We start from the raw sequence: 20,165 nt of genomic DNA, 5'->3' as shown, positions 1-20,165 counted from the left end.
AATCTAAAGTTCAGCTGTAAAGGTCCTGTTGTGTCTGTCCCTCCATCAGTGACTCCCCCCACCTGTTGTACCTGTTGGAGTTGACATGGACGGATGCCAAGCTGATCCTCCAGATCATGTGTGAGCTCAACGTGCTGCCTCTCGCCCTGCAGATCACAAACATAGCAGGCAACGTGCTGGTGAGAGAGACACACACGCACCGTTGAGTGAAATGCTGAGTAATTCTTAACACATGAACCCGCTCTCTCTTTTTCTCGCTCTCTCTCGTCTCACTCTCGCTCTAGTCTCGTACTCTGATGGGGGGTCGTTCTGAAAGGAATGAGTATCTGCTGCTCCATGCCTTCCATGACAAGAACTACATCGTGCCTGACAAACCCTCCTTCAAGAAGGCCCAACAAGAACTGGTATACACACTTGCATGAGGCCAATACTAGACACTTGATTTAGTTTCCTTTGTGTCGTAGCCAGAGGGTAGAGAAATGCACTAAACTAAAGTTTAAACACACATGTTTTTAGGGATTTCGAGGTCTGGCTTATTTAGGTTTTGGCACTGAAAAGAACAGGAAACCTACCAATGTAATAAAACATTTTAGATTTGTCTGTCATCACTCACTCACCGTATGGACCTACTGCAAGATGGACTTTCTTCCTTTCTCTCTTACCTTCACCTCTCCTTTTCTCACTTTCTCTGTTTCTATACGTTTTTCTCGCTCTCCATCTCACTTTCTCCATTTTGCTCTCTCACATTCCCTCACTCAGGCAGTGGGAGAGGAGGAGGGGGATTCTGGGAAAGGGAAGAGTAGAAGAAAGAAAGCAGCCTATGCAGGTGGACTGGTACTGGACCCCAAAGTGGGTGAGTCGGGTGGGGGGGGGGTCAATATGTGCATTATGAAGTCTCAAGTTTCTATTATGTTTTTGTAACATTCTGTGTGAATTTTGCCCCAAAATGTCCATGCTGTAACAAAGTAACATGTGGGGACGTTCTCCTGTCCTTACCTGAAGTGTTGTCTACACACCTCATCAATAGTACTGTAGCATGTATTGGATTGTTTTTAATCATTCCCAGAAATGTAATCCCCTCCAAATAAAATGGTCTTTGTTTGAGGCTACTGTACTCGCTTCCTGCATACTGTCAGAAAAAGGTTTGTGTGTTCCATAAAACGGACAGTTCCGTTAGGTTTCATATTGAACACGGTGTGTGTAGTAACTATTGTTTTGTTACAGACTTTGTTTAATATGAATCATGCTATATAAAAATAAAAATGACACCATCAAAATGACAGGCGTGTGTTTCTATGAAGTACCCTGCTAGTCAGAATGCATCCTAGAGTGTGACATTCACCGGAGCAAAGAATTCTGAGTGGCACCGAAATGTATTTTATTTTGATGAAATGGTCTGTGAGGAGTAACTCCTATTCACTCCCTGTAGGTTTCTATGATAAGTTTGTGTTGCTGCTGGACTTCAACAGTCTGTACCCCTCCATCATTCAAGAGTTCAACATCTGCTTCACCACCGTACAGAGAGAGGCCCACAGCACACGCAAGAAGACTGAGGTGTGTGTATGTATGTCTTAGTCGGAGAGAGACTCACTGTGTGTGTGTGTGTATTTGAACAGTACCATTTCTTTTTTCTGTGCCAAAAGGAGCATGACCCTGATGAGATTCCAGAGGTTCCGGACGCCGACCTGGAGATGGGAATTCTGCCCAAAGAGATTCGCAAGCTGGTCGAACGACGTAAACAAGTGAAACAGCTGATGAAAGCACAAGACATCAACCCTGACCTTTACCTGCAGGTACATGCATAACGACTTCAGCTGTCAGGTTTCTCTCTGTTGTTGTGATTTTCAGTTTCAGAAACCTGATTTGTTACTCATAACCCAGACCACACTTGCTTGAAGCTGAAATGCGTAGGTGGTGGCTTTTCTTGACTAACACAGTCCTATCTCTCTGTGTCTGTGTGCAGTATGACATCCGTCAGAAGGCTCTGAAGCTGACGGCTAACAGTATGTACGGCTGTCTGGGCTTTAGCTTCAGCCGCTTCTACGCCAAGCCACTGGCCGCGCTCGTTACACACAAGGGTAGAGAGGTGAGTTACGTCCTACTGGGTATACTGTAGCGAACGACTGGTCAAGTATGAATGCTGGAGCAAATCCCACTAGAGGGCAGTCCAAGACCAGCCTCTCACACACCACTACTTTTACTTCCACATTTTTTTCTTCTTCTGTTGATATTGATAATCCCTTTTCATTTTTTGCATCGACAAATGTAATGTCTGATTCTGAATACATCTGCTCCATCTCATTTCATCGTCTGTGGTTGGACTGTGAGGTAGCAACAGTGTGTACTTTTTCCTCTTAGCCTTAGGGACAGCAGGGGATGCTGAAGGTGACAGAGTTCTGATTTTAGTCAGGGGTTTACCTGTAGCTGGTCACCACACACACCACACCTGTATTAATTGAATGAGCTCTAACAATATCCACACATACCTCTGGTGTTCCAGTTATCCTCAGGGAGCTGTTTATTGGGATCCCCTTACAGCGCCATTGTGTTCCCTAATAGAGGTCAGGGCGTGTGCTTGTGTGTTTGGTTCAGCTCTGTGAGAGTGAGTGACTGATACCAACATTAACGGGTGTGCCATATCTGTATCTGTGTAGCCCTGAGCCTTGGGTTTGGTCTTAGCCCAGCTTAATTTCACACCTCATTCTGTGACAGTAGAATATATAGGACCATCATTAAGCCCAGGGCTGTCCTGTATAGTTCTGCTGCAGAGCCGAACTGCGACTCAGTAAGTTATCAGTGATGTACACAGGATTCTCCCCTTCTATAAAATTAGAGGAAGTTCTAATTCTATTGTTAATTCAATCCCTACTCAACGGTATAAACCCTAAAATAAGCAGTTCTAAGAAGTCACTTTGAAAAGGAAAGACCTTGACTCAGATTAAACTTCTGACAGATGAAAGCCAAGTAGCTCCAAGTTAGTTTTTAGTGATTTGGAGCCAAAAAGGGCAGCTGGGTGTTTGTAGTGTGTTTTCTGGTGTATTTATACTTGTCTAAAACCGCATAGCTGTCCTGTATCACCATATACACACACCTATCATCAATTGAATATGCTTTCCTTTTATGATCTGATTTTAGGGCTGTTTATAAATAAACATTACACGACACCACCACTCACCCAGAATGCTTTGCTTATAAAGGCCTTTTTGCAGCTCCCTTTGTGGTCCCCTCTTTGTTTGTGTGTGGGATCTCCTCTTTCTCTCACTCTTGTCTAAGCTGAGACAAAACCCCTCTGGGAATAGCAGGTCAGGCCTGGGGCCACGGTGAGTTCTCAGTCCAGGGAGGGGTTAAGATGCCTGGGCTTAGGAGGGGATGACAGCCCCCTGGCTGTGGATGTTCTTGTCTGATTTACCAGGTTGGAAGGGAAATCTCCCTCCTTTATCTCCAGCCTTCTGCCAAGTTGCACCCGCATAAGTGTACAAGCGTGTGTTTGTGAGGCAGAGAGACAACTCCACTGTTTGAACTCTGGCCTTTGTAGGGAAAGATTTGTTGTGCCCCGGTCCCCCCATCCCTGGTATGTGGGGGTATTAGGGGATGGGGAGCATTAAGTGGAGGGTTTAGGTTTACACGGCTCAGGGTCCAGCACAGATGTCCCCAATGTGTTTTTTTTTGGTTCCCTTGTGTGGGAGCCAGGGGTAGAGGAGGGCATACACAGATGTAATGTACAATCACATTTGACACAATGGTTATTTTGGATAGGTTTATTGTTAAAGGGGTAACAAGGTGTAGTAGTGAGGGGATAACAGGCGCATGGTGTTGTGTGAGCTGTTGATGGTTGTGGAACGCTACTTAGTTTGAACTCTGACCCGTGTGTGTCAGGGTTTCCGTTAGCCAGTAGTAGCTGGCCAATTCTTAATAAAATAAAATCCGATAAATGAAACTGGCGCTGGACAATTTACCGGGAGAAGATGGAAAAAATCCCATTGCAAAATAATGCTTTTTAGCCTATTCATTGATGGAAATACATTTGACCCAATCATGCTTATCGGTCTGTAGGAAATTAAATTGACACGTGTATATTTTTCGTTAGTTATGTTTATCACATACATGCAGATACAGAGCCTATGAGCGAAAATCGTTCAGACGGCACAAGAGCTGCTGCTACAACTTCTCAAACATCCGCTCATTCGTTGCTGCTGGAGTGAAACGTGCTTTTATAAGCCCAATCGTTGCCTAACAATTCTAAATGCAATCATGTGTTAACAGTTTTATGGCCACGATTTAAAAAGTTCTTCTATTTTTTATTTCTCAACTGGTAGGCTAATTGAAGTGCTCTTCCCATTCGCCATTCAAGTGCATATGGGCAAAGGTCGGCAAGCTTCAGCGCGTCACACACCACTTTGCAATGAGCTGGAGGCCGTATGCATTTAGAAAACATATACTTAATTGTTTGAAACTTTAACATTTTACATTGAACAAAAATATAAATGCAACGTGTAAAGTGTTGGTCCCATGTTTCATGAGCTGAAATAAAAGATCCCAGAAATGTATCATATGCAAAAAAGCTTCTTTATCTTATTACGTCCCTGTTAGTGAGCATTTCTCCTTTGCCAAGATAATCCATCCTGCTGACAGGTGTAGCATATCAAGGAACTGGGGACAATAAAAGGCCACTCTAAAATGAGCAGTTTTGTGTCACAACACGATGCCACAGATGTCAAGTTTTGAGGGAGTGTGCAGTTGGCATGCAGACTGCAGGAATGTCCTCCAGAGCTGTTGCCTAATAATTTAATGTTAATTTCTCTACCATAAGCCGCCTCCCAAGGTCGCTTTAGAGAATTTAGCAGTACGTCCAACCGGCCTCACAACGGCAGACCACTTGTATGGCCGTGTGGGTGAGCGGTTTGTTGATGTTAACGTTGTAAACAGAATACCCCATGGTGACTGTATGGTATGGCTAAGCATAAGCTACAGACAACGAACACAGTTGCATTTTATCGATGGCAATTTAAATGCACCGAGACACCCATTGTCGTTCCATTCATCATCGTTCAGCATGATAATGCACGACCCCATGTCGCTGGACGTCTCATCGACGTGTACGACTGCGTGTTCCAGTTCCAGTTCCCGACAATATCCAGTTCCCGCAAATACCCACACAGCAGACATTGTGGGCTAGGATGGGAATGCTATGTTGCACGTGTAGCGCAATTTTATGTGGTGTCATTACGTAATTCACCTATGTTATATTGGTATGCACGTCAGCTTTGACATCGGTTTATCACATCGGCGTTAACATGGGGCCAATACCAACTTTGGCATTTTTAGCTAATATCGGCCGATTCCGATATGTTCGCCGATATATCCTGCATCCCTAGTTAAAACTCAACCCTGCACCCACACTGTTCCTCTGGATAAGAAGCAATGTAAAGATGACCGTAACACACACACACACAACTTTCAGTTAATTATCTGAAATTATTTACATTTGCTGTACTGCTATTCTTGTTAATCTACTTGTCTCCCTAAAGCCTATCTGAAGACAGTTTTAAATCTCTCTCTATGTATTAAAAAGATACCGGTGGTGGACCAAAAAACAGAATCAGAATGGATGAATGAGACAACAATCCCCCACCCAAAAAGTGCATGAGTGGTCGCCCAATAGTCATCTTCTTGTCCCTCCATTTGTTTGCATTTTTGTCCACCACTTTGTAGGTCTTCTGTCCCTGATATCCCTCAACCCTGATCTAATTATTCTCTCTCTGCATCAACGACTACTTGTTCACTCCAAACGTCTTTGAGAGGGTACAAATGTTTATAATTGATTTTAATCTTGTTAAAGGCACCATAGCTAGATCCACAATATGCATGACTAGTGTGTTTTTAATCAGTTTAAATCTGAAGAAATTTATATATATTTTTGCTCATGTTCATTGATTATTAGGCATATCAAGTCACCTATCCACATGTGTTTCAATGCCAACCAGGCGTAATAGGATCATACTGGCCTTAATTGGAACAAAAGTGATTTATGGTGAGAAAGACAGAATAGCAAAGTCTACTCATAACATATTGGAAACCAATGGTTTGGGGTATAAATATACTTTATAAACTACAATGTTGTGCTAAGTTAGTATTGAGCATATTGAACAATAATGCTTCATTGTCATTTACATTATGTATAGAGGGAGTGCTTTTTGGGCTACTGTACCCTTTAAACCCACCTGAGATGAATGTCAAATTTACAAAAATGCAATCTACACTACATTACCAAAAGAATGTGGACTCCTGCTCCTCAAACATCTCTGGTCTGAATTCTTAGTTAAATATGGTATTTCTGTTTTTAATTTTTAATACATTTACGAACATTTCTAAACCGGTTTTCGCTTTGTCATTATGGGGTATTGTGTGTATATTGATGAGAAAAAAATTGAATACATTTTAGAATAAGGCTGGAATGTAACAAAATGAGGAAGGGAAGGGTTCTAAACCTTTTCCCAATGCACTGTATAACAATGCAAGGTCAATTTAACTGCAAAATAAGACAAAATGCATTGAAAAATGTAAGCTGTGAATACTTGAAGTCTACCTTGTAGTTCGTTCATCAAGTTATGTTGCTACAGTGAGACTCACATGCAGGCACAACTGCTAGCATGAAAAACCCATATATTCAATTGGTAAGAAATGGGAATGAATGCTCATGAAATAGGCTATCGTGCATATATCAGCACATTAGTCTCAATTGTAGATAAAGTATGATCACTTATCTGAAAGCCTACTAAAAATATATATTTTAAGTGTTTATCTGAGGGTAGCCTCAAAGCCAACGTTTTTTTTTTTTTTCAGCTTTGAGACTGGCCACGAGTGGGAACTTACACATTGTCAAGAACTTAATAAAACATGTGAATTGGTTTATAATAAAATAAAATAATGAATATAACAACCAGATGAATTAGTTGAAACATTAAATAACAGAACAAATAACAGATGCAAGTTGGCTTAACATGTATACTTACCTTAAACTGTTCTACTATGGGGGATTTTAGATTGACATAGGCTAGTGATTTTGCTGTTTGTTACTTCTCTTCTTGGCTTCTTCTGAAGATGTGCTTTGGAATTTGGTAAGAAGGACGCACGCAGGTGCATGTTCTGTTAAGACAAAGAACCATAATATAAAAGTGATTTCTGTCATTCTGAGCACCGTGGGTGGATGTATATTGGTCCATTAAATTAAAATGCTGCTGGTCAAATGTCCGGTGCTGCATTTTCCTGATGGAAACCCTGCCGTGTGTGTGCATAGTGAGGGTAGGGCCATATTTCAGGACTGCGGAGGACACCTAAAACACTTTGTTGTAATTGAGTCTATGACTGTGTTTAAAAACTGACAAGACGCCTGGGGAAGTCAGCATGGAAGGAATGGCCAGGTTCGTAGGTGAGGGCTAAGGGGGTAGAATGAAAGAAGAGGCATGGCGCTAAGGCTCGGGGACGGTTGTTATTAGGGGTGTGCATGTTTAAACTTTTTTTTTCAATCACAGTTCAGTTATCACAAAACATTATTTTCCACATTATAGCCCAACTAGATGATGGGCTATAAAGGCCTGGGTGAAGTTGTGCAATTTTAAATAAAACCTGAGAAAAATGTGAACTTTCGGCTACTTTTGTGAATTTGCGAGTCAAGACATTGAGAGATTCAGATGACTGAGACATGTGCGCACCATGTTTTGTTTTGCCTGACCCCTCTCCCTCGCTCTGGCTCGCCTGGGGGCGTATTCATATGTGACCGACCCGCTCGATTCAGTCTTATGTAGCAACATTTGAAATTGTGTTTTTTTTTTTTTTTTTTACATTTGATGAAGGTAGAGACTTAGATGTACAAAATGGTACTGTGGCTGGGCCACTCATGGACATTCAGAGACTTGTCTCGAAGCTACTTCTGCTTTTTCTTGGCTGTGTGCTTAGGGTCGTTGTCCTGTTTAAAGGTGAACCTTCACCCCAGCCTGAGGTCCTGAGGATTCTGGAGCAGGTTTTCATCAAGGATCTCTCTCATTTATTCTGTTCATCTTTTCCTCCATCCTGACTAGTCTCCCAGTCCCTGCCGCTGAAAAACATTCCCACAGCATGATGCTGCCACCACCACGCTACACCGTAGGGATGGTGCCAGGTTTCCTCAAGACGTGATGCTTAGCATTCACACGCTCAAATAACGTGGGTGTGTGTTCAGTTTTCAGTCTGTTGCATGTTGAATGCCCTGCTTTACTGAAGTTGCGAGACCGTTGTAAGCCAAGAAATTGCCAGATACAACATTCCATTGCAAGATACAGCTTTGATTGCCGATAGATTAATTTATGTAGCCAGGCATAAAATAAACAGCTGAACCTAGTTCCTCCACTAGATCCTTTGTGAGAATGAAAGAAAAAAAACTGGAGGTTGTCTTCTGCAGTGTTCAACCAATCCAGTAAAATTTGAGGAGTTAAGATGGAGTGTCGCCTTCGTAACCCTTTAGACCCCAATAGAATTCTATAATGCTGCTGTAGGTTACTGAGGATTTTCAAGATAAAGTACCATTTCTCACACATTTTCAAACAGACACAGCTCAAAAACAATGAATAAATGACAATTACAAGTGAACTTAAATTTAAAGAGCACAACCTCTTTAACCCCCAAGAGTCGATGTCTGCTCCCCTGCGTAAATAAAAAACATAAAAATCTCAGTTTAAGCAAGATGCATCTGTTTTTTTCGTGTTGGATGCTACTCAATGCACCGCATCTGCCGATGTTGCACTTCTGCATCTGCGGTGAAAAGTGGCAGAGCGAGAGCGGTGTTTGTCAGACCGTGAGACATCCAGAAAATCGGTCTTCTCGTACAATCATCTGTAGCGTCCGAACGGTTTGGCCTGCAAACTAGTATGACCCCTCTATGGAAAGAGACTCTCACGAACACGATGGTGGTATCTGTTTTGCTCTACGACCCTCGGCACAGCCAATCTGCCAACTTCTGTCTGTAGCGTCCGAACAGTTTGGGCAACACACTAATATGACCCCTCTGTGGAAAGGTGAAAACGTACAGTACCAGTCAAAAGTTTGAATGAGCAGGTGTATCCAGAGGTTTTTCTTTATTTTAACTTTTTTATACATTGTAGAATAATAGTGAAGTGATTCTTCAAAGTAGCCACCCTTTGCCTTGACAGCTTTGCACATGCTTGGAACTATAGACTCCCCTCTGGTGTGCTCTCCCTCTCAATGTTCCTCTTCCTTTCCTCTCCACATCTCTATCCCTCCAATCATCTTAACTCTTCCTCCCTGCCTGCTGCTGAGCCCTGACTCTCAACATCACTTCCCTTGCTTTCACTGAACTAGAGGAACAGTAACAGAGGGGATCAGAGGAACAAATATTATTCCATTGTGGTAGGGTTGGGCGATATCCATACTTTCATATCGTCATACTGTCCTCTCACCCCTGGAATTACGTTATTACCGGCTTACTACGCAAGGGGTCACCAGAAAACGCAAGAAAGCCCATTGGGCGTCTAGTACCAGAATGCTTACAAAATAAGCACAAGTAATGGCGAATTTCCATGGAGGCTGCTAATTAAATATGCCAACGAGCTAAACGAATTGCAAAGACCTGCAATCCTGCCCATAAAGTTATACATAGGAGCTACCGAATGTCATTTTTGGTGAGTTTCGACGTTTACAAGCAGATGTGAACGAGAGACATTGTGCAAATGAACAGTTTTGAGGCATGCTTGTCTGAAGAAAGAACGGCACTGGCTCTCTAGCTGCTTATCTACAGCTGTGTCTGTGTGGAGTCCTGAAGTCGCTAGGGCAACAGGCCTGCCTGCTTTGCTCAGAGAATAGGGGGGGAGCAGACAGGCCTAAGAACTGAGAGGAGAAAAAATGCAAGGAAATCAAAATAGCAGCTGTACAAATAACTAATCCAAGGGGCTTTGATTTCTCAAACACAGCAGAAAGCTAACACAATATGATGCCCCGTCACCTTATCAATTCAGCCGCTTACTTAGATAACACAACCCCTAAGTTTAACTTGCTAACACAGAATTCTGCATTTTTCATGCAGGGGAAAAACATAAAACGCATAAGAAATATCTTGCTGTGTTTTGTAAACACATCTAAAATTCTTATTGTAATTTCTGCTCGGCATCAGAATAATTTTGTGCTTCAGTTGCACTTCTAAACTCGGATGAGAATTTAGAAAATGGCATTCTATCATCACCATCAGGCATTCTATCAGCAGACAGCACTACAGCCTATTTTTCTCTGGTAAAATGCAAGATCAACTTTAAGCAAAACATTAGGAAATGTAGCTGACTACATTCTTTCTACGATAGGCCTAAACATTAAAATATGGTGGCCATGCATAGTTTTTGAAAAAGATACTTGGCTTTTTCATTGTCGCCAAGTCGTGTTGGACATCTGTCATCTGATGAAAATGAAGCTATTTACTGCCGAATGTGTTGCACTAATGTATTTCCTGTGAAGGAAAACTATAGTTCCATCTCCCTGATCACTTGATTGAAGAAAGAAAAAAAAACGGACTTTCAATATAAAACGCGACCCCCGTCGATACACAGCTGGACTCGCCTGCTCCCGCGTTTACAAACAAACACCTGACTGGCTCAACTGTTCTGGTGAACTACTTGAGCTTCATAATGTAAAATAATGTGACCTGTGAAATGAAGAACGCGATCTGCTTCATCTCCTAACGCATTGCACAAGTTGACTGCAGATATTTACCTAAAATATAGATACAAATATTCAAATGTTTTGAATAACTTCAAAGAAAATGTTTCAACGGTATTGAAAAACCCTCCTGTGGCTATTTCCAAATACCCCGGTATATACAGAATACCTCCCAAGCATAATTTGTGGTCAGGATAATAATCTCTTTTTCACTGACACACACACTCCTTCCCTCACTTTCTTTTCCTCAACCATACACATACTATTCTAACAATCACCTCAGGGGTTTCCATAATAAATTGTCATAGTTACAACACGCCTCCCATTTTACACACACACACAGTATAATCATGTGGTACCCAAGGAAGAGTAGGAGCTGCATGAGAAACATTTAATGAGAATTCTAATAAACTAAATCATGATGCTATACAGCACTTTCAACCAATCAATCAATCAAATCACATTACACACACAGATACAGTATCATCATAAAGCTATATAGCACTTGTATTCAATCAGTCATCAATCCATTTTTTTAAATAAAGCTCTTAGGTGCTAGATTGTTTGTTTGTTTGTGTACATATACACAGTGTACAAAAGATTAAGAACACCTGCACTTTCCATGACATAGCTTTCACCTGGTCAGTCTATGATCCCTTATTGATGTCACTTGTTAAATCCACTTCAATCAGTGTAGATTATGGGGAGGATGTTTAAGCCTTGAGACAATTGAGACCTAACTAGATTGTTTGTGTGCCATTCAGAGGCTGAATGGGCAAGACAATATTGCCTTTGAATGTGGTATGGTAGTAGGTGCCAGCCACACCAGTTGTTCCAGAACTGCAACGCTGCTGGGTTTTTCAGACTCAACAATTTCCTATGTGTGTATCAAGAATGGTCCACCATCCAAAGGACATCCAGCCATCTTGACACAACTGTAGAAAGCATGGGCCAGCATCCCTGTGGAATGCTTTCGACATCTTGTAGAGTCCATGTCCTGACGAATTGAGGCTGTTCTGAGGGCAAAAGGGTAGTTGTGAAACTCAATATTAGGAAGGTGCCCTTAATGTTTTGTACACTCCGTGTATGTTTGTCAGACTGATGGCTAATCAAACAGGATAGATCTATGGCTCGGTGCTATAGACAAATCTAATGACTTTTTGATGGTATGGCGGTAGTTGATGGTATTTTATGTTTTTAAATAAAAGTTCAAATATGCTTTGAGTAGTTAATGACACATGGGTGGCAACACAAATAAGTGATTTCAATGGGGCATTCTCCGTTCATACTGTTTAATCCTATTCCAAACAAAAATTATTTTCAGCATTTTGATCAATTTCTAAATTTACTGCACACTTACTGTATTATCATTTCCACACTGCCACGCAGTATATGTGCAACAAAATATAGGCCTAGTTAATTGAACTGTTGGAATCATGGAAATATAATGATTATTCTAAATCTGTAGTTGCAATATAGTGGCCAGCACCTTGAATATATTCTTTGACATGACAACGAATGGATAAACCAGGGGGAAATTGACAGGGTAGGAAAAAAAGTGTTGGTCAGTGTTTCCAGGTGAACCTAATTAGATGTTAGAGCTTACTTCATCTAGCTAGGTTAACTAGCTTGTTCTGCGTTGCATATAAGCAATCCGGTGCCTGTTCATTTATCATCGAATCACAGCCTACTTCAACTTGATGATTTAACAAAAGCGCATTTGCGAAAAAAGCACAATCGTTGCAATAATGTACCTAACCATAGACATCAATGCCTTTCTTAAAATCAAAATTGTGTCACTTCTCTTGCGTTCAGTGCAAAAGCAGAGTCAGGGTATATGCAGCAGTTTGGGCCGCCTGGCCTGTTGCGAACTGTTGAAAGGCCGTTTATTCCTAACAAAGACCGTCATTAATTTGTCCGAATTTTACACAAGGATGACGTAACATTGAAGGTTATGCAATGTAACAACGCACTAGATGACCAGCTTTGATAGCCCTTAGCCATACCCTCATCCTACTCCTCCTCTGTTCCTCAGGTGATTTGGATGTTCACCCAGGCCCTGCGTGTCCCCAGGCACTCTCATTTGTTGACTTCCGTAACCGAAAAATCCTTGGTTTCATGCATGTTAACATCAGAAGCCTCCTCCCTAAGTTTGTTTTACTCACTGCTTTAGCACACTCCGCCAACTCTGATGTCCTTGCTTAGGATGGCCACCAAAAATTCTGAAATTTTCATCCCCAACTACAACATCTTCCGTCAAGATAGAACTGCCAAAGGGGGAGGAGTTAGCCTGCAAAGTTCTGTCATACTTTCCAGGTCTATGCCCAAATAGTTCCTATTTCGCAACAAAGCCTCCTTTTCTCACTCCGCCAAACATACCCTCATAAAACTGACTATCCTACCAATCCTCGACTTCTTTCGATGTCATTTACAAAATAGCCTCCAATACTCTACTCAGCAAACTGGATGCAGTCTATCACAGTGCCATCCGTTTTGTCACCAAAGCCCCATATACCACCCACCACTGCGACCTGTATGCTCTAGTCGGCTGGCTCTCGCTACCTATTCGTCGCCAGACCCACTGGCTCCAGGTCATCTATGTCTATGCGAGGTAAAGCTCCGCCTTATTTCAGCTCACTGGTTACGATAACAACACCCACCCGTAGCACGCGCTCCAGCAGGTATATTTCACTGGTCATCCCCAAAGCCAACATCTCCTTTGGCTGCCTTCCAGTTCTCTGCTGCCAATGACTGGAACGAATTGCAAAAATCGCTGAGGCTGAAGACTTATATCTCCCTCACTAACTTCAAGCATCAGCTTTCTAAGCAGCTAACCAATCGCTGCAGCTGTACATAGCCATCTGTAAATAGCCCATCCAATCTACCTACCTCATCCCCATATTGTTTTTATTTACTTTTCTGCTCTTTTGCACAGTATTTCTACTTGCCCGTCATCATCTGCACATCTATCACTCCAGTGTTAATTTGCTATATTGTAATTACTTTGCTATTATGGCCTATTTATTGCCTTACCACCTCATGCCATTTGCACACAATGTATATAAACTTTCTTTTTTCTATTGTGTTATTGACTGTGTGCTTGTTTACTCCATGTGTAACTCTGTGTTGTTGTGTGTGGCGCACTGCTTTACTTTATCTTGGCCAGGTCGCAGTTCTAAATGAGAACTTGTTCTCAACTAGCCTACCTGGATAAATAAAGGTGAAATAAAAAATAACAATTTAGTCTTGGGTTTGCCACCCGGTCGATTAAATACGGAAAGGTTCTGAATTTCACTGAAAGATTGAACGTTTAGTTTTCGAAATAAGAGTTTCTTGATTTGGCCATATTAATGACCAAAGGCTCGTATTTCTCTGTGTTTATTATATTATAATTAAGTATGTGATTTAATAGAGCAGTCTGATTGAGCGGTGGAAGGCAGCAGCAGGCTCGTAAAGCATTTATTCAAACAGCAGCTCTTAGCAATGCTGGGATGCACAACGCTGTTTATGACTTCAAGCCTATCAATTCCCGAGATTAGGCTGGCAATACTGAAGTGCCTTTAAGAACATCCAGTAGTTAAAGGTATGTGAAATACAAATGGTATAAAGATAAATAGTTCTATAATAACTACAACCTAAAATTTCTTAACTGAGAATATTGAAAACTCATTTTAAAAAACGCACTACCAACTTTCAAATGTTCTGAAGAAGGAACTTAACCGTTAGCTTTTTTACATGGCATATATTGCACTTTTACTTTCTTTTCCAACACTGCTTTTGCATTATTTAAACCAAATTGAACATGTTTCATTATTTATTTGAGACTAAATTGATTTTATTTATGTATTATATTAAGTTAAAATAAGTGTTCATTGTTCATTCAGCATTGTTGGAATTGTCATTTATTACAAATAAATAAAAATCATCCGATTAATCGGTATCGGCTTATTTTCTTCCTCCAATCATCGGTATCGGCTTTGAAAAATCATAATCGGTTGGCCTCTAACAGAAATGGTAGTACAGGTGCAATGCTTAACCATCTGGAAGGGATGCATCGCGATACGCAAACCATTGCTGGCAGCAGCATTATGAATTTGCATGGATTTTAAAATATATATATATTGTATTAATGGAAAACCGATAAATGGCTGTTTTAAACATTACGATTTGTTATGTAATTGTCACATCCCTAGTCGTTATGGGTACCAGGGGAGGGTGGGCAGGATTAATCCTGTGTGTGTGATAAGATCTGGGTAAATACTATTCCCTGTGCTCATAGGTATCCCCTTTTCCCCTGTACTCACATTTGTTACAATCAATGAAGCCACTTCCAAGAATAAATAATGGACATGTGTATCTTAGTACACCATACACTAGTTGAACCCATCTCTCTCCCTCAGGGTGTGTGTTATAGTCCATATTTTTGCACAATCCCCAATCTTCCTAAATAGTGTGATTGGCTGGTAATATGCCTGGACTTAAAAAATAGTCACATTGGGAGAGGTATACTATGGCAAAAAGTATGTTTTCTGTTGTCTGAGCAAAACAAATACAGTAAATATTCTATATATCTTAAAGCATGTTAACACCCCTTCAAATTAGTGGTTTTGGCTATTTCAGCCACACCCGTTGCTGACAGTTATGTAAAATCCAGCACACAGCCATGCAATCTCCATAGAGAAACATTGGCAGTAGAATGGCCCATATTGAGGGGCTCAGTGACTTTCAAACTGGCACCGTCATAGGATGCCACCTTTCCAACAAGTCAGTCAAATTTCTGCCCTGCTAATGCTGCCTCAGTCAACTGTAAGTGCTTTTATTGTGAAGTGGAAATAACGGCTCAGCCGCAAAGTGATAGGTCACACAAGCTCACAGAATGGGACTACAGAGTGCTGAAGCATAGAGCATAAAAACCGTCTGTCCCCACTCACTAACGAGTTCCAAATTGCCTCTGGAAGCAACATCGGCACTGTAACTGTTTGTCGGGAGCTTCATGAAATGGGTTTCCATGGCTGAGCAGCCCCACACAAGCCTAAGATGATCATGCGCTATGCCAAGCATCGGCTGGAGTGGTTTAAAGCTCGCCGCCATTGGACTCTGGAACAGTAGAAACGCGTTCTCTGGAGTGATGAGTCACACTTGACCATCTGGTAGTCCAATAGACGAATCGGTGTTTGGCGGATGCCAGGAGAACGCTGCCTGTCCCAATGCATATTTCAAACTGTAAATTTTGGTGGAGGAGGAATAATGATCTGGGCCTGTATTTCATGGTTTGGGCTAGGCTTCTTGGTTTCCATGATATGTTCCAAAATATAGTGGAAAGCCTTCCCAGAACAATGGAGGCTGTTATAACAGCAAAGGCGGGACCAACTCCAAATTAAGGCCCATGATTTTGGAGTAAGATGGTCGACAAGAAGGTGTTTACACACTTTTGGAAATGTAGTGTATATTTCAATGGGTGTGAGTGTATCTACTTATCTCGTTGTCCAGACTGAAAATAAAGTACTAAACTTCTATAGGGCTTTTCATAACATAAATATTTACATGGTTATTACTGTATAACAACGGGTGGGAGGAATTTGTAAGTGTAATTTATGAAAATGGTAATGACTGTCTAACAGTTGGGTAAATCAAATTTTTCTTCGTAGAGTTTTAAGCTCATAGTATCTGATTGTAATGTAAAGTTAATGTTGTAGGTAATAATTGGGATCATTGTTGTATGACGACAGTATATGTAATACTATTGAGCTGTGTGTGTAGAGAAAATAACAACATTGTTGGGTAAGCTCATGGGGGGATGTTTGTCGCTTTGTTAAAAACCGCTGGTGCGCGATCTCTAATATTAAGACTCGAGGTTCTGCTCTCCTGTGTTAGATTACCTCAAGCTGTAGACCATACTATTTACCACGATTATTTTGCATCTGTCTATTTACCATGACAAACCGATGCTGGCACTAAGATCGACACTTAACAAGCTGTATAAGACCGTAAGCAAACAAACAAATGCTCATCCAGAAGCGTCACTCCTAGTAGCCGGGGAACTGAAATCCGTTTTACCTACACTACCGATCAAAAGTTTTAGAATGCCTACTCATTCAAGGATTATTTTTCTTTATTTTTACTATTTTCTACATTGTAAAATAATAGTGAAAACATTAAACTATGAAATTACACATGGAGTTATGTAGTAACCAAAAAAGTGAGCCAATTAGTTGTGTCGTGACAAGGTAAGGGTAAATACAGAAGATGGCCCTATTTGTCCATATTATGGCAAGAACAGCTCAAATAAGCAAAGAGAAAGGACAGTCCATCATTTAAGACATGAAGGTCAGTCAATAAAGAACATTTCAAGAACTTTAAAAGTTTGGAGTGCAGTCGCAAAAACCATCAAGCGCTATGATGAAACTGGCTCTCATGAGGACCGCCACAGGAAAGGATAGCTAGCTAGTTAATGGGTGCGTGCTAATAGCGTTTCAAACGTCATTCGCTCTGAGACTTGGAGTAGTTATTCCCCTTGCTCTGCAAGGGCCGCGGCTTTTGTGGAGCGATGGGTAACGCTGCTTCGAGTGGGGCTGTTGTCGATGTGTTCCTGGTTTGAGCCCAGGTAGGGGCGAGGAGAGGGACGGAAGCTATACTGGCAATACTAAAATGCCTATAAGAACATCCAATAGTCAAAGGTATATGGAATACAAATGGTATAGAGAGAAATAGTCCCATAAATACTATATTAACTACAACCTAAAAACCTCTTACCTTGGAATATTGAAGTCTCATGTTAATAGGAACTACCAACTTTCTCATGTTCTGAGCAAGGAACTCAAACGTTAGCTTTTTTTACATGGCACATATTGCACTTTTACTTCGCCAAGACTTTGTTTTTGCATTATTTAAACAAAATTGAACATGTTTCATTATTTATTTGAGGCTAAATAGATTTTTATTGATGTATTATATTAAGTTAAAATAAGTGTTCATTCAGTATTGTTGTAATTGTCATTATTACAAATAAATAAAAATCGTCCGACTATTCGGTATCGGCTTTTTTTTTTGGTCCTCCAATGGTCGGTATCGGCGTTGAAAAATCATAATCGGTCGACCTCTAGCTTCAATACAGGACTAAGATCAAATCCTACTACGCAGTCTCTGATGCTTGTCAGATGTGTCGGGGCTTGTACTCCGTGTTAGTTTGAAAAGTGAAACCCAAGCTGGCCAGTTACGTAAGCCTACCAGACGAGCTAAATGCTTTCATTGCTTGCTTCGAGGCAGGCAACACTGAACCACGCAGAGGAGCACTTGTTCCGGCGGCTGTGTGATCTCATTCTCTGTAGCCGATATGAGTAAGACCTTTAAACAGGTTCATATTGCTGACGACACAGCGGTGGTAGGCCTGCTCACTGATGATGATGAGAAAGCCAATAGGGAGGGGATCAGACACCTGGCATTGATGTGCCGGTACCACAACTTCCCTCAACGTCAGCAAGACGAGGAGCTGATTGCGGAATACAGGAGAAGGAGGGCAGAGCACACCCCCATTCATATCGAAGGGGCTGTAGTGGAGCGGTTCGAGAGCTTCAAGTTCTTCGGTGTCCACATCACTAAAGAGATATAATGTTCCACACACAACAACACAGCTGTGAAGAGGGCACGACAACCCGCAATATTTGCCATGGGCCCACGGATCCTCAAAGTTCTACATATGCACCATTGAGAGCATCTTGACTGGCTGCATCACTGCATGGTATGGCAATTGCTTGGCATCCGACCACAAGGCGCTACAGATGGTAGTGCGCACGGCCCACTACATCACTGAGGCTGAGCTCCCTGCTGTCCAGGACCTCTACGAGGCGGTGTCAGAGAAAGGACCTACAAGTTTTCCAGACTTCAGCCACTCAAATCATAAACGGTTCTTTCTGCTGCCGCACGGCAAGCAGTACCGGTGCACCAAGTCTGGAACCAACAGGACCCTGAACAGCTTCTACCCCCAATCCATAAGACTCCTAAATAGTTGGTCCGGGTAGCTATTTGGTTAACTATTGGCATTTATTATTTTTGTACAAACTTTTTTGACTCATCACATACGCTGCTGATACTGTTTATTATGCCACTTTATTCCTAGTTATATGTACATATCTGCGTCAATGACCTCAAACCCCTGCACATCGACTTGGTACTGGTATATTGCCAAGTTATCATTATTCATTGTGTATTTATTATTACGTGTTTTACTTTTCTATTTCTATTTTTTCTTTTTCTGCGGGTCTGTCTGCGTTGTTGGGAAGGGCGTGTAAGTAAGCATTTCACTGTTCGTCTACAACCTGTTGGTTACGAAGCATGTGACAAATAACATTTCAGGTGAGGTGGTTGTATTAAATCGGACCTAGTTTTACAACAGATGTACCCTCCTGAGATTACACATGACCGCACTGCCAAGGAATCCACTAGGACAGGTGTGTGTCACTCATGTAGTGTGTGAAAGTCTGTGCGTGTCCGCTCTTTGACAGGAGTGTGGGTGTCCGCTCTTTGACAGGGCTTAACATACCTCCTCTGATCTGGGCGGACTGTGTGTGTGTTGGGGTAGAGGGTGCAGAATTCCCTTTCACTGAGCAAATATCTTTTTGGTGTCTTGCGTGAGGAAATGTGTTAAGGGGACATGCGTATTTTGACTGCCAGTGCCTTGACCGTTGATCAATTAGGGCATAGGCTTTATCCATCTGTTACTTCCTGTCCTACCTTCCATACATTTTCTCCTCATTGCATTCCTTTCTTCCCTCCCTTTGCATCTATTGTCTTTCCTTATTTTTGCCACGTCTTCTCTCTCCTTCCCCTGCCACCTCCTCCATCTCTACCTTACCACATTCTCCCCGTCTGTTTAGGACATATACCTTTATCACAGTCTGAACATCTCAAGTCTTTCCCTGGGTGTATCTGTATCATCTTGTGTGACAGTTTGAACTCTGACCTCCCGTTCAGTGATGACCTGTAAAACCCAGCTTGACGCCTGTGGACGTCATTCTGTTACCCAGAGGTCTCAAGTCTGTGAACCTGCCCCTGGCACCGCAGGAGGGCCCGTCAGCCAGCCGCTAATTTACTGACCAGACTAATTATACACTGACAGGAGGGGAAGGGGAACGGATGGGGGAGAGGTAGAGTGAAGTGGAGAAGGGAGGTGAGAGAGGGAGTCTAGAGTGTTAGAGAGCAATGGATAATGCAGTTTAGGAGAAGACACAATGAAGATATATATAAAAGATAGAAAGGGTGAGGAAAACAAGGGAAAGAGAAGATTGAGTGTATGTAACTAGCTATAGTCGATCTTCACAAAACTACACTATCATAATTCATCTGTCCCTGTGGCACCACAACTAGTTGTTTATCTGTAACATGAGTGGCGTTGTTTAGTTGTGTGTGTGGACTACGATGCCTTCATAAAGTATTCATACCCCTTCACTTATTTCACATTTTGTTATACC

At 41.7% G+C, this 20,165-nt stretch overlaps 1 protein-coding gene across 2 annotated transcripts in view; it reads left to right on the top strand.

Annotated features, from left to right (window-relative positions):
• pola1 (polymerase (DNA directed), alpha 1) overlaps positions 1-20,165 on the top strand; it is a 93,486-nt gene that overhangs the window by 25,195 nt on the left and 48,126 nt on the right. For both annotated transcript variants that reach the window (XM_035741766.2, XM_035741767.2), the window contains exons 21-26: positions 50-179; positions 285-404; positions 760-853; positions 1,430-1,554; positions 1,644-1,793; positions 1,964-2,086. In XM_035741766.2, coding sequence (XP_035597659.1) covers positions 50-179; positions 285-404; positions 760-853; positions 1,430-1,554; positions 1,644-1,793; positions 1,964-2,086 — 742 coding nt within the window. The remainder of the gene's footprint in view (positions 1-49; positions 180-284; positions 405-759; positions 854-1,429; positions 1,555-1,643; positions 1,794-1,963; positions 2,087-20,165) is intronic.

This window comes from Oncorhynchus keta, chromosome 28 (assembly GCF_023373465.1).
Source record: "Oncorhynchus keta strain PuntledgeMale-10-30-2019 chromosome 28, Oket_V2, whole genome shotgun sequence".
In the NCBI taxonomy this organism is placed as follows: Eukaryota; Metazoa; Chordata; class Actinopteri; order Salmoniformes; family Salmonidae; genus Oncorhynchus; species Oncorhynchus keta.
Note: the sequence above shows the minus strand (reverse complement) of the source record. Positions and strands in the feature narration are given on the sequence as shown.